The sequence below is a fragment of the Thalassophryne amazonica genome, chromosome 12 (assembly GCF_902500255.1).
Source record: "Thalassophryne amazonica chromosome 12, fThaAma1.1, whole genome shotgun sequence".
Taxonomy (NCBI): Eukaryota; Metazoa; Chordata; class Actinopteri; order Batrachoidiformes; family Batrachoididae; genus Thalassophryne; species Thalassophryne amazonica.
In genome coordinates this window covers 98,119,421-98,139,051 of record NC_047114.1, presented here as the reverse complement: position 1 = coordinate 98,139,051, position 19,631 = coordinate 98,119,421, and the positions used below count along the sequence as shown (strand labels likewise).

The window sequence follows — 19,631 nt, the reverse complement described above, 5'->3', positions numbered from 1 at the left end:
GTGTATGGATCGCTTTGCTTTACAAATTTCAGCACTCCTGGAAGTGCACGTACATGCACCAGCTTATGGTGCAGGCCCATCTTTAGACATAAATGGAACGAACCACGCCCTAAAAAACTCAGCAAAAAGTTACTCGGCGAGTGTTTTATATAATATAATAAAAGTATTATTTTCACTAAACATGTGGGTTGATGTCAAAAGATGAGTCAGAAACAGTTTAGAACATCGGCTTTTAATTCCTGTTCTTCACATCCACTGCTTTTGTTGGACAACAGTACTGGAATAAGGTAATGAATCGCAACATGTGAGCCAGGTGTACAAAACGGACAAACCAACAGACAGCAGCACAGACAGTGAGGAAGGACAGAGACACAAGATGTGTTTTTAACTGTCTGAACCTGAACCATGGTGGCCACGCCCCCTCATATGTGACAGAACACGCCTGCTGTCCATCAACCAGTTAGCCACACGTACTGCTAATGTTTGTTATCTGTCATCTGGGAAACTAAAGAAAGTCTGCCAGCCCACAGACGAGACAATGCGAGGTGCTTAAAAAAAAAAGAAAAAAAGACTAGGGTTGAGTTGTGTGAATGTTTGAGGAAATTGAATACTTGTGTCACTGCCTCAAACACGCTCAGTGTTCTGGCACACAGTCGGTTTGATCCAGGCGGTCTGGATCAGGATTCAGATGGTCCAGATGTGTAACAGCTGCATGCATATCAGACGGAAGAGTACAGGGGGCAGAGGCCGTGAGTGCAGTACAAACAATGACGACATACACTGAAGGGCGTGGCCACAGCGTGGCTGCGGCCCATATCAGCCTGTCATGAACATATCTGTATTGGCATTATTATTGCTGATATGAAAACTTTTATTTTACCAAATAAACAGTGCAGAAAAAAAAAACACTTTGGCTTTTGGAAATGGCACCATTACACAGTTTGTCCAGTAAAGGGCACTCCGACTGCATTGCTTACAGTGCGTCAAGCATGGCTACAAGCCCATCACCTCTTGCCCACATTAGCTTCCAGAGAAAGCAGCAACGCGACCAGCTGCCGTTCATTTTCAATCAGAGTGGGTGACAAGTGGGGGCTACACCGCCAGCTAGGCGGGGCCAAAATAGACTGTATCTTATGGACATACTGAGCGATGCAACACAGCAACTTGTCAGGCCGAGTGAAGACAGCGTGATGTACGCTGGTTATATTCATATAATTTATAATCACGTTCATGTTTAAATATCAGTTACATTCCTTTGTCATATCGGCTGATAATTTTTTTTATGGAGTTTTATCAGGTTGCTGTAAAAACCCACCTGCTGGCAACAGTCAGACTCACCGTTTACAGGAAACATCAGCCACAATGTCCTTGAGGAAAATTCCCCCCCCCCCCCAAAAAAAAAATTTCAAGAATACATGAAATGAAGCGTCTGTTGCCACGGCAGCAACTACACAAAGTAGTGGTCACATGATGAACAGAATCATCACCCTCTTCACCGTTTTCAAGGTTACACAAAACTAAAGTCACTTAAAATCAACGGCCTGAGAGGAAAGAGGATTTTAAAAAACTTTTACTTTGGACTCGGAGCCAAGTCCGACTTTAAGCTTTTCAGAGATCCATCAGCGTCTCTTCACTCCTGTTTCCTGAAGCGACCCCTGAACGTGTCCATGATGCTGAAGGCGCCCATGTACATGCGCAGCACGTGGGTCTGCTTCGACGGCAGGATGCTGTGGAACACCAGCAACATGTCAGCAACTAATCAGCACACAGACGACAAACAAATTACACACCAACACCACACGCAGACTGCATTTACATTTGCTTAAATGATCACCCTAAACTAATTTTTTAAAATTAAAATTGCTTAAACCACCCTATTTTTTTTCCTAAAGTTGCTTAAATGACAACCCCAAATTTAATTAAAAAAAAAACTTTTGTTAAAGTTGCTTAAACAACCAGGCTAAATTAAATTTTTTTAATTAAAATTCTTAAATGACCCCCCCTAAATTGAATTAAAAAAAAAACTTTTATTAAGGTTGTTTAAACGGCCACCCTAAATTTTTTTTAATTATTAAAACTGCTTAAATGAGCACACAAAATATAATTAATTTATTAAAGTTTCTCAACCATCCACCGTAACTTTAATTTTGTGACAGAAACGCATCGTAAAAAGCAAAAATTGCTTTCATGAGGTCCAACTCCAATCAAGGAGAGTGGTTCTGGAGTTGCCCAGAGTATGAGGTGCCGGGCAGGTGTGGGGATACTCACGAGTCCCCGGCGCCACTACATTGGAGTTTACCGGTAGATGAGAGGGCCCCCCCCACTTCAACGCACACGTGGGCAATGACAGAAACATCTGGAGAGGTGTGATTGGGAGGAACGGCCTCCCTGATCTAAACCCGAATGGTCGTTTGTTATTGGACTTCTGTGCTAGTCACTGACTGTCCATAACAAACACTATGTTTGAACATAAGGTTGCTCGTAAGTGTACATGGTACCAGAGCACCCTAGGCTGAAGATCGATGATCAATTTTGTGATTGTATCATCTGATCTGAGGTCATGTGTTCTGGACATCAGGTGAAGAGAGGAGCAGAGCTGTCAACTGATCACCATCTGGTGGTGAGTTGGATCAGAGGGTGGGGGAGGACTTTGGACAGACCTGGTCAGCCCAAAGGAGTAGTGTGGGTGAACTGAGACTGTTTGGAGAGCCCACTGTCTGGCAAATCTTCAACTCACACCTCCAGCAGAGCTTTTCTAGCATCCCTGTGGAGGTTGGGGGCACTGAACCAGAATGGGCAATGTTCAAAGCTTCCACTGCTGAAGCTGCAGTGGGGAGCTGTAGGCTGAAGGTCTTAGGTGCCTCAAAGGGTGGCAACCCTCGAACACCGTGGTGGACACCGGTGGTCAGGGAAGTCATCTGACTGAAGGAGGAGTCCTTCTGGGATATGTTATCTCCAGAGGCAGTTGCAAGGTACCGGCAGGCTCGAAGGGCAGCAGCCTCTGCTGTGGGGGAGGCAAAGCAGCAGGTGTGGGAGGAGTTCGGAACAACCATGGAGAAGGACTTTCAGTTGGCACCAAGGTGCTTGTGGCGGACCGTGAGGCACCTCGGGAGATCAAAATAGGTAACCATCCAAGCTGTCTACAGTAAGGATGAGACTCTGTTGACCTCAACTGAGGATGTAATCCAGCGATGGAAGGAACACTTTCAGGAACTCCTGCATCAGACCGGAGCACCCTCTATAGTAGGGGCAGAGCTGGAATCCGATGGAGGATTTTCATCAATTTCCCTGGTGGAAATCACTGAGGTAGTCAAACAAGTCCACAGTGGAAAAGCCGGGGGTTGATGAAATCCATCCAGAAATGCCGAAGGCTCTGGGTGTGGAGGAACTGTCTTGGATGAGATGTCTCTTCAACATTGCATTTAGGTCTGGGACAGTGCAAGTGGCAAACTGGGGTGGTGGTCCCCATATTTAAAAAGGAGAATCACAGAGTGTGTGCCAGCTACAGGGGCATCACACTACTCAGCCTTCCTGGGAAAGTCTACTCCAGGGTGCTGGAAAGGAGGGTTCAGCCGATAGTTGAACCTCTGATTGAAGAGGAACAATGCGGGTTCCGTCCTGGTTGTGGAACAACCAACCAGCTCTTCACTCTCACAAGGAACCTGGAGAGGGCTTAGCGGTATGCCCATCCAGTCTACATGTGTTTTGTGGACTTGGAGAAGGCGTATGATTGGGTACCCTGAGAGATCGGGTACTGTGGGAGGTGCTGCGGGAGTATGGAGTGAGGGGGTCCCTTCTCAGGGCCATCCAATCTCTGTACTTACAAAGCAAGAGCTGTGTTCGGATGCTTGGCAGTAAGTCGGACTCGTTTCCAGTGGGGGTTGGCCCAGCCCTGGCCTGCGCCAGCGCTTTGCCTCGTCAACAATTGTGATATTCATGGACAGGATATCGAGGTGGAGTCGGGAGGAGGAGGGTTTTCAGTTTGGTGGGCTCAGGGTCTCATCACTGCTTTTTGCAGATGATGTGGTCCTGTTGGCTTCACTGGTCTGTGGCCTCCAACACTCACTGGATCAGTTCACAGCCGAGTGTGAAGCGGCTGGGATGAGGATCAGCACCTCTAAATCTGAGGTCATGGTTCTCAGCAGGAAACCGCTGGATTGCCTACTCCAGGTAGGGAATGTGGTGTTGCCCCAAGTGAAGGAGTTTAAGTACCTCTGGGTCTTGTTCAGGGGTGAGGGGACAATGGAGCGCGAGATTGGCTGGAGAATTGGCACAGCAGGGGCGGTATTGCATTCATTCTACTGTACTGTTGTGACAAAAAGGGAGCTGACCCAGAAGGCGAAGGGTTGAGGGTATGAGGGTTGGGTCATGACCAAAACAACTAGATCACAGGTACAAGTGGCCGAAAAGGGCTTCCTTGGAGGGTGGCTGGTGTATCCCTTAGAGATAAGGTGAGAAGCTCAGTCAGAGAAGCTCGGGGAGAAGTCAAGGGAGCGCGGAGTAGAACCACTGCTCCTTCACGTTGAAAGGAGCCAGCTGAGGTGGTTTGGACATCTGGTAAGGATTCCTCCTGGGTGCCTCCCTAGGGAGGTGTTCCAGGCACGTCCACCTGGGAGGTGACCCCCGGAAGACCCAGGACTAGGTGGGGAGATTATATCTCCACACTGGCCTGGGAACACCTCAGGACCTCCCAGTCAGATGTGGTCAATGTGACCTGGGAAAGGGAAGTCTGGGGTCCCCTGCTGGAGCTGTTGGCCCCGTAACCCAATCCCGGATAAGCGGTTGAAGTGAAAGGAAGAAGTGGCTTTCATGTGGTTTGACCCGTGATGTCATCAGTGTGTGCTCGTCTTTCTGTAAATGTATCATGGGACCCCCAATAACTCTTTTTGCATTGTGCCCCCTGAAAAACAATTATTTTCCACATGTATGTAATGGGTTTTTTGTTTTGTTTTAAATCAGTAGTAGTCACCTGACAAGGGGTGGTCGCCAAGCAGTTAAGTGCACTTGCTTGCAGGGTGGAAGGTTCTGGACTCAAACCCCAACCCCTGACTATTCTCCGTGTAATGCGAAGTTGCGTCAGGAAGAGCATCCAGCATAAAATTTGTGCCAAATCAACATGTAGATTCACCTCAGATCTGTTGTGGTGACCCTGAGAGAAAAACCAGGGAGAAGCCGAAGGAACTTACTTTTGACAATGTCGTCAGTTTGAGAGCTGTGCACGAGGCTGAATGGGTCAGACCCCATCTGGCACCAAACGCGTGAGCTATACGTGATGAAATCAGATATTTTATTGAACTATACTGGATGGGTGGGGGTGGGGTGCCCCGATGGGGGCAGGTGATGGTCTAGTGGTTAAGCGTTGGGCTTGAGACCAGAGGATCTTCAGTTCAAATCCCAGCCTGACCGAAAAATCACTAAAGGCCCTTGGGCAAGGTCCTTAATCTCCTAGTTACTCCTGAATTAGTTGTGGGCGCCTTGTACGGCAGCAGCCTGACATCGGGGTGAATGTGAGACACTTATGTGTAAAGCGCTTTGAGCGTCTGATGCAGATGGAAACGCAGTATATAAATGCAGTCCATTTACCATTTAATATTGGACACGTACTCCCTTTTATCCACCAACCCGCTCTTGAGGCAGAATTTTACAGATACATACATCACCATTTCTCAGTGATGAAAGTGAGGTCTGGAAAAAACAACAACAAAAAAAAACCTTAACTTTTTGCTGAAGATCTTTGTGGACGGTGAACCTCGGCTATCTGATTTTTTTTTGTATTTAATTAATTAATATATTTTTGAATCTGCACTCTGAGATGTGTTCTGATGCACGTTGGAAGCAAAATTCTGTGAACAATTGCAGTTTAAAATGAAAAAGATAAAAATGTGCAAACGTGATAAAATCTGAGTATTTGTACGTCTCACAGATACACTGATGACAACAGACTAATTAGGTCACATCTGTTCATCTTCAGGAAATCCGGTCAAATCTCACTGTCGGCAAGAAAAAAACCTTTTACCTGTGACAGACATGAAGACAGATCTGATAAAATATTTGACCAAATTCTTTATGAGATGTGCATTAATAAGTAGAGCAGAATGTGAGTTGCTCTCGTTGACAACAGTTTACATGATGTCCTCATCTGATATCACAATCACAATCGCTTTTATTCTCCAAGTATCCACAGAACACAAGGAGTCGGAGCTGCACTCTCTCTGTACGGCAGGTAGAATTATACACCAAACAGTATCTGTCAATCACAGACAGATTGTTTGCAGACTGTTTTTGGTGACTGTTATGGGCTCAGTGAGTCTGTGGTATCAAACAGCGACACAGACGCACGCTGTTGATGATCTAAGAGAGACTTGCTGTGTGCTTAAAGCGAAGCAGTGCGTTTGTGTACTTTTTTTTTAACTCATACCACAGCATGCTGCTCGCTCCACCTCACAGATGACACGAGAGGACGTGCACTTTTTTAGTGAGCCAAGTTTAACTGAGGAGGAAAAAAGCCTCTATCAGGCTGATTCTTGTCAGAGTTCTGATCCGTTTTTCAGCAGACAGCAGGTTCCTTAATGCAGCTTTTCAGGAACTCAGTAAGGAAAAGCTGCGTTCCACAGACCCACGTCACTGAATCGGAGCACGAGGCTGCTGCGGTTGTGACTGAACGACGTGCACGTGCAGCTGCTTTAACTCCGCTCAGTGTAATTTTACTGCAACTGCATCGAGACACAAAACCACACAACTCCACAGTTCACCTGTGTGCTGAACCACTTTGTGTGTGTGTGGGGGGGGGGGGGGGGGGGGGCAGCTACAGACCAGCTATGATCAGAAGCTCAGAACTGGTTTCTATTTTCTGGGAAAATACATCAAGCCGCAAAAAACCCCAGTAAACATGGAAATCCAGGAATACGTGGAAAGCTTTTGTCTCTGCTTCCTTGTCTTGTGCTATTCAGTCAAAATAAATATTACATCGCCTCCCTGTGTAAACAGCATCTCGTCTGGGCTAGTACTGTGTAATCATTACATTTTCATTATCATGGCAATATGAGAACGCACAATAAACACAACAGATTAAAAAAACACAGCCTATCACAGGGCTCCAGACTAACGGCTTCCAGCCGGAGCTGTTTAGGAGCAAAAGGAGAAAGTTTAGGGGTGAAAATCACAAATTAACACAGACACATTTAACACATAATTATTAATATTTTCCCCACTTTAACAGTTACTGATAAATACTTTGGTAACAAACTAAACTTGTCTTCCCTGTGCGGGCAGACTCACTCCTGAAAAAAATAAAAAACTAAACCATGTGGTGTCTAACAGCAGGGTGTGTCTGGAGTTTTATCTTTGACTTTTCTTTTATCTGCACACACCATGACGACAATGTTTTACAGCGAGGAGGAGCAGCTCAACTTCCATGTTTTTAGTCAAACTGCTCCATCAGGGGAAATGAAGAGCCAGAAAAGGCGTTTGTTCATTTGTCCCAGGTCTTACAATCATCATCATATTGACCAGCAACTTTTTCTCTTCTTGTGGACACACAAAAGACACGCAAAAACAGAGACCCACAATGAGATCCACCACAAATAACTGTACAGACAGCCACCAGAACACAGAGCCCAAAACAGTCACGCCCCTGCACAGTGCCCAGAACAGCCACACCCCTGCGCAGTGCCCAGAACAGCCACGCCCCCATAAAGCCAAAAACAGCCACGCCCCTGCACAGAGCCCAAAACAGCCACACCCCTGCGCAGTGCCCAGAACAGCCACGCCCCCACAAAGCCAAAAACAGCCATGCCCCTACTCAGAGCCCAAAACAGCCACGCCCCTGCGCAGAGCCCAAAACAGCCACGCCCCTGCGCAGAGCCCAAAACAGTCACGCCCCTGCGCAGAGCCCAAAACAGCCACGCCCCTGCGCAGAGCCCAAAACAGCCACGCCCCTGCGCAGAGCCCAAAACAGCCACGCCCCTGCACAGAGCCCAAACAGCCACGCCCCCACAAAGCCAAAAACAGCCACGCCCCTGTGCAGAGCCAAAAACAGCCACGCCCCTGCGCAGAGCCAAAAACAGCCACGCCCCTGCGCAGAGCCCAAAACAGCCACGCCCCTGCGCAGAGCCCAAAACAGCCACACCCACACAAAGCCAAAAACAGCCACACCCCTGCTCAGAGCCCAAAACAGCCACACCTCCACAAAGCCAAAAACAGTCACACCATGGTGAAGAGCCAAAAACAGCCACGCCCCTGTGCAGAGCCCAAAACAGCCACGCCCCTGTACAAAACTAAATACAACCACGCCCCTGTACAGAGTCACCACAGATGACTATTCAGGCAGCTGCCACAGTGACAGAATAAATATTTGCTGTGGGTTCAGGTTGAGTGCCCTGAAGCCACCTGAAGTGTAAACGGTGTGTGGTGTGACATTTGAGTGTGCTGTGATCAGTGATCAGCCTCAGGTTACTCTGAACATTCTGCTGCTTTGCCGTAAGGACAAAAAACATTCACACAGCATGATTTTTTGACTCCACACAGTCCTCAGCCGTGTCACTTCTGGAAGTGATGAAGTCCTGATAACTTACGGCCGTGAATGATGTTCACCCCGTTTAAAGAGAAGGACGGTAAAATCCACAGACACGTCAGGGCCGGGCTGTTTGTAAGATGATCAAAATCAGCAGATTGTGTGTGTGTGTCCCTGTCAGAAAGGAGTGTAATCTTTTCCAGCACAAAGTCCTCACAGGCAGACTGGAGGAGACTGACAGGAGAACAGAATATCAGTGTCAGCATCCTTTGTTCCCCACGCCGACATTGTGAAGGACCGTTTGTTGTAGAAATCAGCTTCTGGATGATGAACAATGACGGTTTTCAAAGCTGACAAAGACTTTTTAATGTCGCTTAAAGCGAGGTGACAGGATGAAGAAAGGCTCCACACAAACCAGAGCGCCGTTAACGGCACGCACCAATCACTCAGTCAGGCTCAGCCCCTCGCTCTCACAGCCCGTAAGGAACGGGACGGGCGACCTGCAAAGATCCTTTGAAAGAAAACTCAGAGGGGATGAACACATGAACGTTTCCCTCAGCCACTACAGGACTGTGCAGTAAATCTGTCCATGTTCAGACCGCGTGGGACCCATCACAAAGGAAAACCACAAAAATCAGAGAAACACCAGCGCTGAGTCATCACAATCACGGCCATTCAGCTCCACGTGGAGTCAGAAACATCTCACAGGTCGGGATCGCCGGCCGGCCAATCAGCAGCCTTTGTTCAAAGTGCTGCTGATTACACGTTTTACATTCTTTCTCCAAGAAAAGGTCACACCGCCTGTGAAACACCTCCATGTTCACACATCCTGTGCGAGACGGTACACAATGACCACTTTAATAGGTACGCCCCCTCAACTGCTCACGAAAGTAAATATGTAATCAGCCAATCGTGTGGCAGAGACACAGCACCTTCACGCACACAGACAGAACACTGAGGAGGCCCTTGAACACGGACACTGCTGCCTCTTCAACCACGTCCCTCTCTGTGGACTCTGCAGACACCAGGATCCAGTCAGCAGCATTCCGCTGGCTGACCGCGCCTCGCCGATGGCAGAGGTCAGAGAAGAACGGTTCCAGCTGAGACAGAAGGTCCATTTCCACCTCAGAACTCCACCTGCTGCCAGATTTCAGGACCAGCTGAAGGAACGGCCCATTAAGTGACAGTGAAGAACGCCGCACTCGCAGTGACAGCAAGCATCTAATGCTAGTAACAGCTAGGAAAACGTCAGCGGCAAAGTAACATCAACGTTTGCTTGCTAGCTATTGTTAGCATCCAACCCAAGAGATGTTCAAGCACATATGAAGTCTGCTGTTTGTATATTTCTCACCCTGTAGGGCAGGTGGTTTAGTGGGACAGCAGTTGGACTGCCAATACCCAGACCTGGATTTGACTCCTGGTCGCCTACCCATGTGAGTCTTTGGACAAGCCCCTCACTGCATTGTTCCAGTCACCCAGCTGGACTTGTTTCCACCACAACCGAGGATATGTTCTGGCACCAATGAGCCTGAGGGAAGAAATAGACTAACCTATTGATTTCAGACAACTCTCAACTATTCAAACGTCTGTACCAGAGGTGTCACCCCACCCCCCAGTACAGATGTTGCACCCCAGAAAAGATCAGCTCACAGAAATCATTAACAGCCAGACATCATTCAAATACATGAACCATGATAAAGACGTGCATTTACTTGTCCTGGCTTCATTTTAATGAGAAAAAGTGTTCCAAAAGTGCCACAAAGCACGACAGTGGCACCAATGAAACTGATGAGCCTCGAAGAAGCTTCTCTCACATCAGCAGCCACGGCTGGTTGGCTCCTGCTGGGTTTTAATCCATCAAGCAGCACATTAAGAACCACTGGAAATCAATCTGTGGACACGCTTCGTGTCTACACTCAGGACCAACTCATCATCGTCTCCATGAGGACGGTACGACAAGACCCAAAGGAAGGAGGCTCCTGTGGGACATCACTAAACTAAATTCTAACTGGCGTGACCTCCCAGTCACTGAGCGATGAGTGCAGAGCAGAGACGACGCTGAAAGTCCAGAGTCCCGATGTCGGTACTGCTGTCACTTTATCCCAACACGTCTAACATTTCTGAGTTCAACAGAAACAGGGCGGTCGTGTTTGGTACCTTTGTTTTACAGCAGCTTAGTTCAAAAACAGTCACACCTAAACAAAGCAGACCTGTGAGGGAAGCTTCCAAGAGGCCCAGTGACAGTTTCTGAGGCTGTGACTGGATAAAATGAGGATGGGACAATGTCTCACAGCTTCATGGTCCAGCGGCACAACAAGAACTTTCTGGAGGGACAAGGGAGACTTGAACTGAGATTTAATCTACTTTATGACTTTACACGTTCTTCTGTGTGCCACTCGTGTCCAGCTGAACCTTTGAAAGTCGATGGATTATAAAAGACCAGAGCTCCATCTGCACACATCACCGCACAATACATGGAGCTGATGAAGAGGAGGACGTGAGCCCAGAACAAGGTCCCCCTGCTGACTGTAACACCATCACAGCTGCACTCTGGGACCAGACCGGATGGATCAGAGGCAGAACAGAGTCCAGCGACGGCTGACTGATCCAAACAAGTTAGAAAATGTTCTCAATCAACTCTGTCAGAAGTTACTCCACCAGCACGGAGGAAACTTCCACAGCTGACGTCTGAGGGCTCAAACATTCAAACCAAACCAGTAAAGTAAAAGGTGCCAACATGACCAGCTGGACTACAGACATGTGGATCTGTTTCCTGGTTATATTACCAGTCTGTGTCCTTGGACAAGGCATCATCTACATCATCCCAGTCCAAGTCAAGACTGGGAGCATTCAGTGGTGCCACGCTTCACCCCATCTGCAACACCATGGTGCGGCCTTGGGCCTGGATGGCAAACTATCCCCACTTCTTGTCTGTTGTTGCTCTTCTGTCAGCTGAAACCTGTCAGTTTGACTGCGGGTGGAGCTGAGCTGCGTGTGCACCCAGCGGGGCCTGTCTGTGGAGGAACCGTAACCAGTCAGTGGACAGTGAGCTGAGTTTAAAGTCTCAGAAACAACATTCCACTCAGGTTCACCTTTGTCCTCGAAGATAGCAAAGTATTATCATTCATTCACAGTCACTCACTCAATGTGGTAACTTTTGGTAAATCAGAGTCGGTCCACACGGATACAAACCTTTTCAGGGCAGTTAAGAGATGAATCCTGGGTATTTCTAGGATGTCTTGGTCTGTAAGGACAGCATGGATAATCTTCTTCGCGACGTACCCTGGATCTAGCATGGGTAACACCGGGCCACCTGACAAAGACAAAAGAACCAAAGACATCACTGCTAGGACTGAGTTGGTTAACAGAAACTGTTTGATAGAGAACTTGTTCTGGATGATGTGACATCAGAACCAGACCAGATGCAGGCATTGTTTTTGACAGATCACCATCGTGTAAATGAAACCTGAGTCATCACATCAGTGCACGTTTCCTCTTAGCCACAGTGCAAGTCACCAAAAAACCAAAACTATATTTCATTCACTTTAAATACACACCAAGTCTGTTTCTGATGGATGGTGTATGTGATTCATATCTAATAATAATCATTAGAGAGCACTTTGCACATAAGGAGTGTTTCATCATTTTCATTTGTTTTGCTCTTGCTGACAGTGGACATTCGGAGGGACAATACCACACACCTTCTTAAAAGTAATGGTTCACTTTTGAGGATATTGTGAAGACCTTTGCACATAACACCAACAAAATGTTTAACAACTAAACCCTTCAGTCATTCACTCAACGTCCTTGTTTTTACTACGACGCTGCACTAAGCAAAGATGATGAGCCAGATAAAGAAGATGCTGACTTAAAACTCACATGTTATCCTCCTTTTCAACAGGTTAATACAAATCTGACAAGTCCAAAAACACATATTTAAGATTCTGGCTAAAAACCCACTCTGACCCTGGACTTGGACTATAAACTCCTCTGTTTCAGCCTCGCTCAGAACAACCGGTTTCCATAACTTTAAATGCTAATGAGCTGTATCTGACCACACCCCTCTCAGGAAAGGGCTGTTGTGTTGGAGTGGAGAACTGCAGGTACCTCACAGGAATGTGCAGAGCTGAAGAGGAAACAAACGTGTGCACACCAAAAAGAACTGGCTTGGAAATTAATTATTATCCAAAGGCTGCAGTTAATGAATGCTCAGGAGTTACTGCACTGAGATAATAACGATGTCTTCCATTTGAACATTCTGAAGGAAGACTTTGGTTTTATCCAGGTCCTTCCCACTGTCGCCAAGTGCTTGCTCACAGGGGGTCGTTTTGACCGTTGGGGTTTTTACGTAATTATTGTATGGCCTTGCCTTACAATATAAGCACCTTGGGGCAACTGTTTGTTGTGATTGGCGCTATATAAATAAAATTGATGATGATGATGAGGTAAAGTATGGGAGCATGCGCGATGATGCACTTTGCCACATCCACAATGTCACGGAACCTTGGGTCCTGGATGCCAACCAACCATGCAGACAACTGCACAATTCCCGCTCTAAAAATAACCATATTGCTACGGCCAGGTGAAATGTGATGTCCCCTTGGCCTTCTCCAGCTACTGGGCTTCTCAAGACACAGACACCTACATGCCTGGATCATGCACGAGAAATGAGCACACGGCCAAACTGTCGTAGCTGATGCTCTCACAATGCAAGGGTTTAAGTAACCACTCGTTTGATACAAAGCCATTCCAGAGGCACCAAAGGATCCTCCAGAGACCCAGTACCAAAGATTTAGTCGCCACCTTAGGTCAATGTTTAGCATCAAGTCTCACCACCATACAGCAAGACAGGCAGCACGAGGACCATAAAGACTGGGACCTTCATTCGCCTGCAGAGACATCGCCAAACACCTCTGTGCAGTGACCTCATGATTATACATGTGACAATTAATACTTCAGAAGTTTAAGGGTTTACATCTAGAAACACCTGAATCCTATTTTAGCTAAAGTCAAGTGATGTCATTATGTGTGTAACCTGACCACAGTCATGCAAGTCTTGATCACTGGTTTAAAAAAATTGCACAGGTGTTGTTCTCATAAAAAGAACCCCAAAGAGTAGGATCACTCTGTTTCAGCTTCACTAACCTCCACACCGCCAACTGCACGGAAGCAAAACATATCTGGACAGAATCAGAATTCAGTGTGCCGAGTTACTGTCCGATGACTCTCAAAGTGGACTTTTTGTCTGCAAAACACACCAGGCTACACTCTGTCCACACAAAAGGAGTCCGGGACAAATCTGGACCACAAATCCTCAGGCCTGATTAAAAAAAAAAAAAAGTAACAGCTAGTGAGTGAAAATTTTATTAAAAACAAAACACGCCTGCAGTGCAAAGAGATTACAGCAACACGACTGCCGAGACGCGAGATATCAGTTACAGAATAACTCTGAAGTGTCAAAAGTGATCATTTTTAGTTGTTTTGCTATACTTTAATAAAACAAAATGAAGAAGTGAGAAGAAAGGTTTTCATTTTTCATTAGTTGGAGAATAACTGGACTGAGAGCTCAGTGTTTGTTTGTTCCACAGTAAAATTAATCCTCAGGAAGACAACTTGACTAATAACTGTGCACGTGTGCATCAAAGGTCAGGTCACTGGAGCCGGGCACCGCTGCACCCACCGCGGGACCTGGATGACAACCAGTCAGGCAGATCAAAACAACAGTCCATCTGCTGCAGCCAGACCAAAATCAAAAAACTAATAACTAATCAATGCTGTTGCAGTTGACTGTAAGGATTTACCGCCGTGGCCTCAATTTTAACTATGGTGTTGCTATGGAGACAGCACAAGAAGACTGAGTGCCTGACTGTCATGGTCGTGTGTGGACGCCGAGCTGTCCACACGGGCTCACAGACCACATTATGTCTTAACAGGTTTGTGCGTCTCTGCGGTGCCCCGTTTTTTTTACATATATACGCATTATTATTTTTTATTTTAGATTTTTGTATCCTCTTGCTGTTTTATTCCTTTTCTGTGTTTCCATTTAAGAGTTTTATTCGAGAACCACAATGGACATAAATAAATGTTGTAGCTTTTTTTTTTATTATCCTTGTAATTATGTCCTTTCAAATACTTCGTCTTCACATTTTACATTTTCAGTACGTGCTGAACTTAAAATAAATCAATCAGCATGAGCGCATGCATATGCATGTGCGTGTGTGTGTGTGTGTGTGCATAGCAGGAAGTGAGAGACCAGCGTTAACTGCTGCGGTAGCAACCTGTGTCCTGAGGGGGCTGCTGGATGAGGGGACAGAGACACAGACTACAGCGGACACATTATTCCTGACCCCGGGCTGTCTGACTCCGTGTGCGTGTTCCAACAAAGAAACTGTCAATTTAAGGACCAGCTGTAAAATGTCACAAACACACACCTCAGGCACTATGTTTTCTGTGTGGCAGAGTCTGGATATGACTAACCTCTGCACTGTCTATCCTATACACACACTAAATATTGTGGTAAATATGAGAAAAAAAGACATTAAGTCTGCTTTTGAGTCATCTTTTAAATGTCCCCGACGGGCTTGTTGATGAGACAACATGATGACACTGAAGGACACGAGCTCAAAGTCCATGTCCACATCAGTAAAACCGATAAGACGTTTGAACACAGCAAGAATTCAAAGTTTCTCTTCACCGGAGCTCAATCAAGGGGGCTTCTGGAGCCCTTCCCTTCACAAATAATTATGATCAGGTCTGGGAGCGTCCACTGGTGCCACAAGTCACAGCATACACCATGACCCTGAACCGCAACCACCAGGAAGATAACTGGTCCATTCCCACCATCTCTGAAGTGTCGGCCTCACCTTCTCCAGCCGCAATTATAATTGAATATTCTCATGAAAGGAGAGTATTTGTTTCTGTGGTACAACAAAGACATTTGGGTTTGAGCTCCAAAGATGACTGAGAAGAGAGTTTAGATCAGACATGTCTAAACTGTTGCCCGTGGGCCAGTTCTGAGAGGCCCGCAGCAAATTCTGAAAATATAATTGCATATGGTCCACACTTATAGCTTCAGCTCAACTCTGTTGCATTCTCAGTTTAACACTAGATGGAGCCAGCTCTGGAGATGGAATACTCCATGAAACAAAATAAAAACTTACCAGGAGCTACCAGAAATGACAGAACTGAAGAAACACAAAATAGCATGTGAGTACCGAAGATTTCAGACACAGTGGGAAAATGAAAATTTCTCTAAAGCAATCGATGGAAAGTGTGTGTGTCTGATTTGCAATGAAGCTGTTGCTGTAATGAAAGAGTATAATGTCTGTCGATACTATGAGACCAAACATCAACGCTACACATCGTACACCGGGTGGAATGAACACAAAGTCAAACAAATGGCAGTCAGCCTGCAAGCTCACTCACTAAACTCATTGCCCAACACGGCAAAACCGTTCTCAGATGGTGATTTCATAATGCCTCATCAAAGTCACAGAAATAATGTGTTTTGCTCACATTTTCATGAGATGAACTCAAAGATCTAAAACGTTTTTATATACCACAAAAGACCTACTTTTCTCAAATATTTTATTGTGGCCAGCCTAAGGCGCACTGTGCAACAATCATGCTGTCTAATGGGATCTTGATAAGTCAGACCTGTGAGGTGGGATGGAAGTGCATTAAAGCAAGGAAGCCACTTCACAACATTGTAAAAACTGTGCAGCAAGATCTTGGGGGCCCAGCAGACCTCACTGTTAACTTGTTTTCCAGACAGGTGAGGAGGAAGGCTCAGAGGATCTGGCCCACTCTCCATGGTGAATTTTGTTATTTGCCATCTGGAGCGAGGCTCAGGTTTCTACAGTGAGAAGCAACAGATATAGCGTAAGTACTCCTTTGTACCCGTGGCCATCTCTGGAATGCTGACCAGAGGAGAGAAGCAGGTACTTAGGATTGATGGTAAAACACGTTAGGTAACTCAGTTCCATTTCCATCGATTCAAGTCTGTACTGTGTCCCCCTTGGTACTGAATGTCTGGTGTGTTTTTCTTTTCTTTCTTTTGTACTTTTTGTATACCCATTGCTGTACAGCCCGTTGCTCCTTTGGAGACACTGAATAAATAAAGTGAAGTGAAAGTGAAAAGTGAAGTGCTCACAGATTCAGACAGATTTGTGACCACTTGGAGAGAAATAGGTCTTTGTGTGTACAGAGAATGTCTTAGATCCTTGAGTTCAGTTCACGCAAATGAAAGCAAAAACAAACGGGTGCATTTGTATTTTTGTTCAGAGTATTAACTTACATGAATTCAGTGTCTGAATTAGTGGAGTAAGTGGTTAAAGCTGAGACAGAGCCCTCGCTTGTCTTGTGTTGATAAGACAGAAGTTATCCTTCACTCTGATTACTTTTGGTTCCAGATGAGACTGATCTAATTTTGGTTTTCTGCTGATAAGCAGGCAGTGCCCCGAGCTACTTAAAATCTAAAGTACTTATTTTTTGCTGCAGCATGCTGCAAGTCATATATGGGTTCACTAAAAAGTTTGGTTAATTTCAGGTTGAACTCAGCTGGAATCTCAGCATCTGCTCTGCCTCACATCAGAGTCACAATTTCATGACTGGAGGGATCCAACAGCCTCCTCCTCCAACAGGGGACAATTATAGGTCCTGTGTTAAAATGCTGCAGGATGCTTTTGTCGTGGGTTAATCCTCTATTCCACCTCGAATAACACCGTGCGCACCCCAGAGACTCCACCAGCTACAGTGAACGTAAACACCAGAGCTGGGTCAACACATCAGAGGCCTCCAGACTGACCAGCTCCATTGTTTCAGACTTTCACAATATCAGAATATTATTCACAGTAAAACAAAAAAAAATATATATATATTCAGCCTAATATCATATTGGGTTTTGAGATCTGGGGCTTTAAAAATGTGGCACAACACTGATTTATACTCCAAAGACGAACAGTACAGAAAAAAAAGATTGTTCTATATACTAACAGGTGTCAAAGTCAACATCAAGGATGATTACTGTTAAATTTGCTGATGATTCTGTCATTGTGTCTCTTTAAATTCAGATGATCAAGACCATGGCCCTGTGGTGTCAGATTTTATCAGTGGGGTAAAATCGTTTTTTTAGATATCAACGTGACCAAACTAAAGAGATATTAATTGATTTAGGAAAAAAGCAGGATGACTTCCTCCTGTAGTTTAAATGGATGGCTGTGCAAGTGTACAGAACTATAAATACCTTGGAACCGTATTGACAGTGGATTAACCTTTGAGCAGATTGACCAGGTATGTAAGAAAAGTTCATCAGCGCTGATGTTTTACCGTAAAACTCAGGCATGTTAATGAGGACAGCATTTTATGAAGATGTTTATTCCTGTTTTCAATCAATCAATTTTATTATATAGCGCCAAATAACATAAACAGTTGCCCCCAGGCGCTTTATATGTAAGGCAAAGCCATACAAAAATTACGTAAAAACCCCAAACAGTCAAAACGACCCCTGTGAGCCACGGCACTTGGCAACAGTGGGACGGAAAAAACTCCCTTTTAACAGGAAGAAACCTCCAACAGAACCAGGCTCAGGGAGGGGGCAGTCTTCTGCTGGGACTGGTTGGGGCTGAGGGAGAGAACCAGGAAAAAGACCTGTGTGGAGGGGAGCAGAGATCAATCACTAATGATACAACGCAGAGTGGTGCATACAGAGCACAAAAGAGAAAACGCTCAGTGCATCATGGGAAACCACCCAGCCAGTCTAGGTCTATAGCCGCATAACTAAGGGCTGGTCAGGGTCACCTGAACCAGCCCTAACTATTAAGCTTAGCAAAAGGAAAGTTTTAAGCCTAATCTTAAAAGTAGAGAGGGTAGTCTGTCTCCCTGATCTGAATTGGGAGCTGGTTCCACAGGAGAGGAGCCTGAAAGCTGAAGGCTCTGCCTCCCATTCTACTCTTACAAACCCTAGGAACTACAAGTAAGCCTGCAGTCTGAGAGCTGAAGCGCTCTATTGGGTGATATGGTACTAGAGGTCCCTAAGATAAGATGGGACCTGATTATTCAAAACCTTATAAGTAAGAAGAAGAATTTTAAATTCTATTCTAGAATTAACAGGAAGCCAATGAAGAGAGGCCAATATGGGTGAGATATTGCTTCTCCCTTCTAGTCCCGTCAGTACTCTAGCTGCAGCATTTTGAATTAACTGAAGGCTTTTCAGGGAACTTTTAGGACAACCTGATAATAATGAATTACAATAGTCCAGCCTAGAGGAAATAAATGCATGAATTAGTTTTTCAGCATCACTCTGAGACAAGACCTTTCTAATTTTAGAGATATTGCATAAATGCAAAAGCAGTCCTACATATTTGTTTAATATGCGCTTTGAATGACATATCCTGATCAAAAATGACTCCAAGATTTCTCACAGTATTACTAGAGGTCAGGGTAATCCCATCCAGAGTAAGGATCTGGTTAGACACCATGTTTCTAAGATTTGTGGGGCCAAGTACAATAACTTCAGTTTTATCTGAGTTTAAAGCAGAAATTAGAGGTCATCCATGTCTTTATGTCTGCTAAGACAATCCTGCAGTTTAGCTAATTGGTGTGTGTCCTCTGGCTTCATGGATAGATAAAGCTGGGTATCATCTGCGTAACAATGAACATTTAAGCAATGCCGTCTAATAATACTGCCTAAGGGAAGCATGTATAAAGTGAATAAATTGGTCCTAGCACAGAACCTTGTGGAAACTCCATAATTAACCTTAGTCTGTGAAGAAGATTCCCCATTTACATGAACAAATTGTAATCTATTAGATAAATATGATTCAAACCACCACAGCGCAGTGCCTTTAATACCTATGGCATGCTCTAATCTCTGTAATAAAATCTTATGGTCAAACAGTATCAAAAGCAGCACTGAGGATCTAACAGAAACAAGCACGAGATGAGTCCACTGTCTGAGGCCAAGAAGATCATTTGTAACCTTCACTAATGCTGTTTCTGTACTATGATGAATTCTAAACCCTGACTGAAACTCTCAAATAGACCATCCTCTGCAGATGATCGTTAGTGTTTACAACTCCTTTCAAGAATTTTTGAGAGAAAAGGAAGGTGGAGATTGGCC

At 45.4% G+C, this 19,631-nt stretch overlaps 1 protein-coding gene across 2 annotated transcripts in view; it reads right to left on the bottom strand.

Annotated features, from left to right (window-relative positions):
- Window positions 1-215: 215 nt before the first annotated feature.
- sdr16c5a (short chain dehydrogenase/reductase family 16C, member 5a) overlaps window positions 216-19,631 on the bottom strand; it is a 77,928-nt gene continuing 58,512 nt past the window's right edge. The window contains exons 6-7 of one of the 2 annotated variants that reach the window (XR_004564066.1): window positions 1,570-1,727; window positions 216-1,539 (exon numbers count right to left, since the gene is read on the bottom strand). Coding sequence is in view for 1 of the 2 variants with exons in the window: in XM_034183171.1 (XP_034039062.1) it covers window positions 1,631-1,727 (97 nt within the window). In the remaining variant the exon portion in view is untranslated. Of the gene's footprint in view, window positions 1,728-19,631 lie in introns of both variants that reach the window. The other variant, XM_034183171.1, reaches the window with a different exon arrangement.